Source organism: Erigeron canadensis, chromosome 1 (genome assembly GCF_010389155.1).
Source record: "Erigeron canadensis isolate Cc75 chromosome 1, C_canadensis_v1, whole genome shotgun sequence".
NCBI lineage: Eukaryota > Viridiplantae > Streptophyta > Magnoliopsida > Asterales > Asteraceae > Erigeron > Erigeron canadensis.
Window position 1 is genome coordinate 23407309 of NC_057761.1, and position 10617 is coordinate 23417925.

At 34.0% G+C, this 10617-nt stretch overlaps 1 protein-coding gene across 1 annotated transcript; it reads right to left on the reverse strand.

Moving 5' to 3' along the window:
- Positions 1–2686: 2686 nt before the first annotated feature.
- On the reverse strand, positions 2687–8647 carry LOC122606091 (altered inheritance rate of mitochondria protein 25). The gene is made up of 12 exons (XM_043779054.1): positions 8439–8647; positions 5632–6164; positions 5391–5477; positions 5235–5276; positions 5109–5153; positions 4870–4935; positions 4691–4747; positions 4508–4569; positions 4314–4434; positions 3283–3360; positions 3106–3212; positions 2687–2967 (listed from the first exon to the last, which is right to left on the reverse strand). The coding sequence occupies exons 2-12, from the start codon at positions 6073–6075 to the stop codon at positions 2937–2939; spliced, it is 1140 nt and encodes a 379-aa protein (XP_043634989.1). The 5' UTR covers positions 6076–6164; positions 8439–8647; the 3' UTR covers positions 2687–2936.
- Positions 8648–10617: the final 1970 nt, after the last annotated feature.

Below are 10617 nucleotides of genomic sequence, written 5' to 3' on the forward strand. Positions count from 1 at the left end.
ATCAGGGATCAGAGAAGCTCTCATGAAGACAAAATCACTCTTCCACTCACGAATATCTAAACCACCCCTCCTAAAGCACACACCTTTTGAACGGTTACCTACTGTAACCCAGTCACTAGAGGGACATGTTTGTACAAAATACCTAAACAGATCTATCGATGGTTCACCACCATACGCCCTACACATAACCTCAAAAGCAATTATCCTTGACAAACCTAGTGGTGTTACAGTAGAGATATGGATGTCAAAATAGTCAAGAACGCCAAGCATAAAGGATGAAAAAGGGTATCTAACATTACCCTCAATCATGGATTTGGTATAAAAACCGACATACCCATCTGGGGGAGTAAGAATAGTGTCACCATCGAAAGGAATTAAAAAGGATGATATTTGTCCAGGAAAATATTTATCAACAAACTTATTCAACTTTGACCAAATAACGGTCGATTCGGTGGTTTTGATGCCTCCTTTCGACATCAGCCAGTAACAATCAAAAAACAAACAAAGAAGAAAAAGGAAGGAAATCACGTACCTACTGTGATGATCGGAAGGGAAAATAATCGGAAACCCTAAGAGAGAGGGGATATTTTTTGGAGCAACTAGAATAAAAGAAAAAAAGGACGGAGACAAAGGTTTAAATACTCAGCTGCATGACGATCACGACTGTCTGAAAATCATCTAGGGATACGCGCCCATCTACCACTCTTAATTAGCTTTCAAATCGAATTAATTAAGGCGGTTTAAGGAACTTACAACAAATACCCCTGGAAAATATAGTGGAGCAAATTCTAGTCCAACATAATGACTATTTGGCAAAACTCATCACCTTGGACTGGGGGATTGATGACATACCCCTCCTGCGGTACGCAGGACCTAACACAGTAGTACGAAGGACCGTCCGTTACGAAGGCTCCCGCAGTAAGATAACAAGATAAGAATTATTCCCCTATAGTTTCGGGATTTGATCTTATCACCTTCAACTGATAATAGAGGAAATTATATCTCTGGCCTAAGACTTAGGAAACCCTAAGTGGCCTACTTGTTCCCCAAGAACACTCCTCCCTATAAAAGGAGGTCGTAAGACCCTCAAAAGGGGCATTCAACATAATACACTCAATTACACAAAGATCGCATAAAGAACTCAATCGGCGTAAAGAGATTCACTCTACCTTTTGGGAATCGCCGATAAATAACCAAGACACCCATCATCTAGTCCCGGTTCGGCGGACATACAGAAAAATTATAATCCAAACTTCTACATATAATGGTATAAAGCGAGCTATACAAAGTGATATAACATATATCAGAATGTGCTACTCAATTATCCTCGTGTCGTCTTTACTACTTTGTCTTTGATACCTAAACTTCTTTGCTTTCAATGTGTCTATGCTGGATTCGAGCCCGAGACTTCCAAAGAGACAAAGTCTCCCATCTTTCCTTGGTCTACAACAACTCATTGGAGTAGGCTTAAGATTAGGCATATTATTTAGGTCTATATATCATAACTCAGTTTATCATACTATTCTTTATGTAATCTGGAGAATTTCATACATTTCTTTTCTTTGGTAATATAATAAGAAAACATAAAACACATTCATTTAATAACCAGTAACGGACTATATAAAAATACCGTACATTCATTCCGGAAAAAAAAAACTCATGATTTTACGTACGATACAGTTTTCCAAAACCTTTATCAAAATAAACACATGCTCATAAAAGAAAATGTTAACACACACATAGATTTTCATACCATCTTAAATTCTTAATACCTCAATTTTGAAAATAAAACAGTTATATGAACTGAACTTCATCCTACGATTGCTTCACTCTTGTGTGAACACCCGCCTACGTACTTGAATTCATATTATATTTATGATTTTCTATACCAAGTCTCGATTTTTGCGAGATTTGTGTGTATCATGCTTATGCAGGGATAATATATGTAGTTTAGGTTTTTTCCCTATTATTACTATTATTTTTATTTTCCTAAACATCGAATCACACTCTCTACACTTAGTGCTATGCTTTTTATAAAATAAGTAGCTTTTACACCTACCTTGTGTAAAGTTTTGCATCATAACTCTGAATGAAAATTAATTTGTCTAACAGTCCAAAACGATAGAGTTTATCATACGTACGATTTTAAGTAAACCAAACATGCCTATAGATGGTCTCAAATATGGATTTTACAATTAACATGTTTCGAACATGTATTTTCTAATCTCTACACATGTTATTATGCAATCCTTGAACTCGTTTCTTAAGATACATTGAAAAGCATTTAATAATCATTTATTAAACTAAAAAGTTACTATATATATATATATATTAAGGGTTTTGCTAAAAACTGCAATTAAGTTTAATTAAATAGTTGTACACCTATATAAAATGTAAAAGGTAAACTCATTTTAAGTAAGTTAAAATATTCATTCATGAAAACCCTCATAATTAAGGGATTGTTTCAAAATTATGACCTCGTACTGTCTGCCCGTATAGATGTAACGCCGACAAAGTTAAAAGAAAAAAGAAGAAAATTTATGCTACTCACCCTCCATATCTAATATCTTCCTAAATAAGAAAGCTGACGATGATATTTAGCACCAAACTTTACCTGAACCGTCCTAAACTGCCAAGGAAAACACAAGCTATAATTCTAAAGATAATTAACTATAAAACTTGAGACTGCCATACAAAACATAAGCCACTGAACATATAGTTTCCACCAAGGTGCAGTAACACAAAATGATGTTTGCATTGCGTATATACACCAATACGTTTAATTGGAAATTTTCTCAATTAACTGCCATGGGAGAGATTTTGATAAAACCGTAATGATATATCTAATAATGACATCCATACATGTCGTATTGTGCTCCTATGCCTCTACACATCCTCAAAAGATTACATATTTTGTAGCAAATCACCTTCGAGTGTCATTCACCAACTAAAATGAGAGGAAGTCCCCTGACAATAGAATTAAGATAGCGTCAAAAATGATATAAACTAAATCTGCCAAAGGATCCCTCCCTAAAAAACAACCACCCTCTGCACCCTTTACCCATAACTAATTAATGATGTGAATTTTAAACAACAAACATTTACCAGCCTCCGTGTCTTGAGAAATAGTCGTTGTCTAATGAGACAGCAAGTGCAACAGTTACCGCTCGTTCAGACAATGTCAGTGGACGATGTACTTTGAATTCTTGAATCTGAAAAACAAAATATCATTATTCAAACTAAAACAACTCGAACAAATATGAATAGGTACCGAAGGAATACCTTTCCAGAAAGTTCTGACACAAGGTCATCAGCCTCACTCCCAAATCGGATTACATATTGGCCAGCATCAGTGAACACCTGTGTTTTATTCATCAAGCAAGTTTAGAGCATTGCACACTATTTCATGTTTTAACTAGATAACCGGGCTACAATTTACATGTTTTAAAAATATATAATCAGAAATATGCTCAAGTCAAAACAAAAACGTTACATGTTTTAAAAATATATAATCAGAAGTATGATCATGTCAAAAGTCAAAACAAAAACCTGGAAATCTACATGCACACCACCAGTTAGTATGGTATTGTGACATTGTCCATCTCAAGAATGCTTCCCAAGATGCTCATAGGGCATTAGTTCAAATGTAGTTTATCATAATTAATTGAGAAAATAAGAAAGATTGGTCGGCTCGGTAACTAAAGTGTTACAAAATATTAGTGAAACTACATGCCAAAACGATATTCCGTCTTGAAAAACTAATATGACTAAGGTTGTTCATTGGGATCTGTTTAAAATTCCCCAATATATATCATTAAAATGATATTTGATTTTTCAGCATGTAGTCACACAGGTTTGAACATAGAGGGTTTCGAACAATCAAAGATTTTATGTGGAGTGTCGCACTGTGTAGGAGCTTGTGGACTAAAACAGACATAGCAATTTAGTTTTGTAAATAAAATCAGGAAGTTGTTACAACTTCTAAATGACTCGACTTAGATGCAGTATGGAACTATGAGATAAAGCAATTCTATAAATATATCCTCCACTTCAAGAAATTCGTACAAGGTAATCTACTGTTTACATTCAGTAGCCTAGTGGTAATCAATAATCTTAAAAAATAAACCATTTGTTATATCCCATTAAATCATCATTGTATATATAATAGTTATCATGTATTAGAGAGGTGATACACTAAAATAGAGGATTTGAGTATTCATGGACTTGATATAAATGCAATAAAGTTATACATAATTTTACGCAATTAATTCAACTTTTATGACAAGTATGGTGCATAGAATAACAGAACTAACCTCAAAACCAAAACCTCGCCAGTCACGATCAATCTCAGCTAACACCTCACCATTAATGTCCTTTAAGGTAAACGTCCAATTCCAAAAGCCAGGATTCTCGACTACTGCAAACTGCTCATTGCTGCAAAGGACCAAGTTACTTTCAAAACAGATACCAAAATGCTGCTTAGATACCCACTAGAAAATAAAGCTACCCCAAATACAAATCATAGATCCTCCTCCAGAGATGCCATCTTCTATGAACTACACCAATTTCCTGAAAATAAAACATGAAATATAACAGAGAGTTGAGAATCAACTACTACAAGAAGTCAACAATTCAACCATTTTTACGTACATTGAATTTGTATCTCAAGATGTCTATTAAATAGGCATACCTTTCCACCTACTTCAGTATAGATCGAGCTGGTTAACCACCAAAATGGCCTTCGGACCTATATGTAAGCAGTTGAGTGCAATGAATAAATCATCATGGCAATCAACAAAACACATACAAGAAAGTAGGGACAATAAAATAATACATGTAGCTAAACAAATATATATCCAGCAGTCTTACCCTAAACAGCTCATTTCCAGACCCATCAGTTATAGTAGCAACAAAAGGGCGTCTCGTGCGAAGCAACTATGTCAAATGATCAGATTAAGTAACAAGATGAGCAAATCTAACATAAGGTTTTCAGTTTAAGGTAGGGTTCAGAATATATGTTTCTTTGTGGAGTCCGCTAAACATGGCTCAAGTAACTTCAAAAAATTAGAAGGGCTGTAGAATAGAGCTTAAACAATATATGTCTATACCTGTCTGGCAATGACATTGCTCTGCTCACGGATATAACCTGCAGGCTGTAAAAAGAATACTATAGATGAATACATACCATAACTTTACTTACATCAAGAAGTTGAGAGAAAGTATATGGTAAATACCACTTGTGGGTTGTTGACATCAACTATAGCATATCTGTTCTCCTATAAAAGGAAATCAGTTTTATTTAGAAGGTGTCGATACTTGATAAAAGGCGGAGACAATAAACATGAATAATGTGTTTCAATTTCTATCAATGAAAGGTTTCCATCTCATACCTGTTCAAAACCAAGTGTGAGGTTGGCCCATTCTATGTCTCTAGTAATAAGCAGATTCGATCTTGAAAGGAGAGGCTTAATCCAGGCCTGGATGATGCAATAAACAAAATAACTTAAAGGCATTCCTAATTTTGCATTTATGTATTATTGAAACAGAGTAACTTTCAACTGATGGAAAAATATGTAAACGAAAACCAATGATAATACATAATTGGTTCCATGATTTCAATTTTCAAATTACCTCCTCTGGGGATGAAGACCGCAGAGGCTCCCTGACAAATTGTCTGGAATCATAACTATCCCCAAGTATAGAAGCCATTTCTTGTTCACTTGCTTTTTTAACCTTTACCCAAGCAAATTTCTCTTTATTCCTTTTTGCTTTCCTTTTACTATCTTCAGCCCACATTTTTGCTAGATCATCTCTACTCACGTTGGGACCATTGCCTGGCACATGGCCGCACGATCTCAAATGCAATTTTCTTTCCCAAACCAAACTTTCAGCATGAGCAGTGTCCCCTTTATCCAAACCAGCTCTCTTGGAAAATAGGATCTTACCAACACCAAGCACACCACTTTGTTGCTTGTTCACTAGATAGTAATTTGGTGAGCTACCTGTGGTTGTGGTTATAGCACTATTGACTTTAGGCAACCGAGTGGCAGACTGTAAAATTTTGATCCAATTCATTTTAAATTTCAACCAGCTTGTAACAGCATAGCATTGACTTGACCCTTGTCTTAATAAAGCTTCAATTTAATCATGATCTGCATTCAATCCTGTTTGAAAGCGAAAGTTGCAGTTTAGAACAAAAAAAGGTCATATCCTCGCAATCCAATAAGTATATAAAAACTCATCTATTCATTCACAGTAACATTCATACAATATAGCATGAACAGTGACTATCACAATTCACAAGATATTTAGGTACACATTCTTCACACAAAGCAAGATCGGATCATTCAGAGTTCTGATTGTGTAGTTTAAGATGGAGTTATAGACAAGAAATGCTCTGTAGTTGTGTGAACCTTGTGCAAACGCATACAGAGACAAACACATTCTTCAAACAGCATAAGGTTAGATCATTCAGGGATCAACTTGTGCATGAACATACTAGATTTATACATCGTGTTTGTGTAACCATGTGCATGAATAAAGATAAAGTACACATTCTGCAAATAGCATAAGGTCTAATCATTTAGGAATGCTTGAATGAACTTTTTAACACACAAGTTATGATCATCTAATGGTATATGCGTAACTGTGTGAATATGAGTACATATAGATGCCTACACATTATCCGGAACATGTATATGCCAATCATCCAAAGATCCGCGTTTTCACAAACAGGCTGCATGATTGTGTGAACACTGTGACACATGCACATTCTCTAAACTGCATAAGGTTTTATCATCCATGAATACACTTGCATAAAATTCTCACAGACTAGAATCATTACAATTGTGTAATTATGTGGAACACATACAGATATATACACATTCTCGAAAGTCCAAACAGCGTAATATCAAGTCATCTAGGGATCCTCATTTGCAAAATTTCACGCATCGATTAAGTCATTACAATGAGTCAATCAATATTACAACATGTATTATATATAATGTTATTACCAGCTGATCTAACTTCTAGATTAGGAATCACCCAATCGATTAACAAATTTTAAATGGCCTAATGGAACAGAAACAGTATCAATGATTTAAAAAGGATAAGTAGTTATTATAGAAAAATCACCACATTTTGTTTATATGTTTTGTTACAATTTAATTGTTTTCAGCCCATTGTAGTATTTCTAACTAATCAGAAATAAATAAAAGTTCAATCATATAAAGACGAGAGAATGATATATTACCATCTATCAGATAAACTGGACATTAAATTAAAACACTGTTACACACATTTTCCACAAAAAATGTTACACCTACTTGTCAGTCTAAAGCCGTGACATAGTGTCCCTTTGCTTGATTGATCAAACCATCAACTCAATGTATTAATCAACATAACTACTACAATCACATCATATCTACTACAAGCAGAGGAAGTACAGGAGAACAAAAGCAGGTAACAATGCCTTACTGAACTTTTGACATGTGAATCCTTAATGATGAAGAATACAGAAGTTGCATGCATTTCAAATTATGATTTGTGTGACTAATATCAACTTGTATGTTCGCCTTAGCATTTCGCTTTTATAATCCTTCAAAAAGTGAAAACAGCGTACTGTCAGGTCATCCAGGGATCCACATTTGCAAGATTTTCACAAACAAATTCAAGTTACACATGTGTGTCTGCGGAATTCGCATACACATTCTCCAAACATAATGAGGTTGGATCTATTTGTCTAAAACTTTGATACAACGAGTAGAACTATATACTGTGCATTTGTGTCATTAAACACAGTGAATACATACACAATCTCCAAAAAAAGCATAGATTCAGATCATCCAGTGATCCGCATGTCGAAATTTCTTACACACAAACTAGAACATTAAAAGTATACATAAGTGTATCTTCGTAACTGTGTATAAATACACAGATACATATACAGATAAATATCCATCATTACATATACATACAAAGATACATATACATATTTACATCTTCATATACATAATTACAACTGCATATACATAATTACATATACATATACACAATTAAATCTACATTTTACATATACATAATTACATGTACATACACACAACCAAATCTACATATACATATACAGATGCATATAAAAATCAACAAAAAATCATGAAGCAATGAAAGGCAGTAATATAGTTACAAATACAGATATATAAATACATACAGAGAGAGAGATAGAGATACATTACAAAATCATGAAACAATTACACATATCACCGCAAAATCAGCTTTTCCGAGCGCTAACTTTACTCAAATTGAACTCATACGAAACGATAAACAATATATAATACATATAAACTACAAAATGTAGATCGCAATGGAGATTGATTTCAGTTAGGGTTTCTAGAAACAAATTTTTCAGAAATGTAGCAAAATAAGAAGAATTGAAACCTAACCTCATAATAAGTCAAAAGAAGAAGAAGAATCTGGAAGACTTTGATTATCAAGTTCCGCCAGCTAGCCGATTAAAGTGAGGAATTCTGTTAACTATCCAACGGATTGTTTATTGATATTTTTATATTTTTATAATACTCTGGTAGGTGAGGGACACACACTTCTCATTTTCTGCATCTCTCTTTCTCTCATTTTTGAACAAGAAATGAAATGGACCCCACTCACACAAGCCTTGCAATTTTTATATTTCTTTTTTCAGTAGTTGTAGTATTTTAATCCTTTCGGATAGTATTTTTGTAAGTGATATCAAATGTAGGCAAAATTACCTCCTTAGACAAATAGAAAAAGTGAGTTTTGCATTGGACATAATTCTAAAATTTTCCCAATTTAGTCAAAATAATCGTGGGATACAGTATTAAAAATCACGGATGGAATTTAGCCAATTAAAATATTACACGTGCCCTTCTTTTAGTCTATCTTTATTTTCATCTTTTCAAGTTTCCGAATTCCAACCTTTCCTTGTTTTCTGTATCTTTTTGATTTAGTAACAAAAAAACGAACATGGGATCAATTGGATTTTTAATCTCAATTCACGTTTTGTAATCTATAATTCTAAGACTTTGTTATAAGAATAAATTTGCAAAAGATTATGCATGCATACGAATTGAAAAACCCATTGGTTGAGAAGACGATCATCTATTTGGTCACATTACATGAATGAAATTGGTTATGGAACAACCAAATTGATTAATACAGGATATCAAAGAACACATTGCTACTCAAACAACCTTGTAGAGCAAGAACACATTTCTCTTCTGTTTAAAAGAGACTTGAACAGGTCACACAAAACCAGCAAGAAACAATCCTCGAGGAGGGCTGAAATCAATACTTGTTACCCTCTGAAGACGTGACCAGCATCCCTCTTTTAGCCTCTGATTCGAGCAGCCCATGAGACTTGGAAATCATCATGAAACAACCTATTTGGAGAATCGATGAAGCTGTAAAACTGCTCTGAATCAACCTTTCGCATTATTTTTGAGCCATGAAAGGTTGTACTCGACACCCTCTAATTAATCATCATCTCTCATTCATGTTTCGATCTCTGTGACAACTTGCTCACTCTAGTTTATGTCCAAAATAGCTTCAATAATCAGACCCAGCAGATCCAGATCCATATATATGTACGATATTATTCATGCATAAAAATCTATTTAAATTGAGCCATAAATACGATGAATACGTTTCTGTCTCATAAAGCGACAAGATACATATTGGCTGATTTTTTGAGTCAGATTTTTTAAACGCCGCCACATAATAATTTGAAAACTTATTTCCAATCAAGCACTGCACTTGCAAGTTACAACAAGTGGTAACTAGTCTCAAAGGTTTAATTATGCTTCATTGAAACCCCCAAACACTCTGATAAATCTTAGAACTAGTTTTTTCTTTTTTTTGCTTTCAAACGTGGTGTTCGTTTCATTGTTTTGTTAAAGAAGAGAATTGAAGATGAGATCGCAGAGGGAAAAACATCGAGAGAAGAAAAAGGAGGATACGGAAAAACAAGGACACATGTAATATTTTGATTGGCTATCTTTTATCCGTGAATTTTTATACTGTATCACACGGCTATATCGACTAAATTGGGAAAATTTTAGAATTATGTCCAATACAAGACCTACCTATTTCTATTTGTCTAAAGAGGTAATTTTCCCTTAAATGTAAGTGCTCTATCCATATCTATAGACTATAGTCCGTTATAAGATAGAATTATTATATAAACTTTTTAGAAATTAAATGTATAGAAACTGCTATTATATCTCGGAAAATATTTATCCTCTTAAAATACTGCCGGCCGGTATTACCGGTATTACTGGTATTTGAGAGTACTCCGGTATTTTAAATACCGCCGGCCGGTATTACCGGTATTACTGGTATTTGAGAGTACTCCGGTATTTTAAATACCGCCGGCCGGTATTACCGATATTACTGGTATTTGAGAGTACTCCGGTATTTTAATTCTGGTATTTTCACTATTTCATACCGGCCGGTATTTTCGGTATTCCCGGTATTTTCCGGTATTACCATTCCGGTATTTTCGGTATTTTCATTTTATTTTTTTTGAAATTTTTTAAATATTTTTTTATGATACTTTAATGTTAGTTTTTGTTATTTGTTTAACTT

Bases quoted from the DNA above. Each gene is read 5' to 3' on its own strand.
- LOC122606091 (XM_043779054.1), bottom strand. From the start codon at position 6,075: ATGAATTGGATCAAAATTTTACAGTCTGCCACTCGGTTGCCTAAAGTC. The intron at 4,570-4,690 runs GTATGCCTATTT...TTTTATTTTCAG, and splicing joins ATACTGAAGTAGGTGGAAAG to GAAATTGGTGTAGTTCATAG. The intron at 4,435-4,507 runs GTAGCTTTATTT...GGTCCTTTGCAG, and splicing joins ATCTATGATTTGTATTTGGG to CAATGAGCAGTTTGCAGTAG.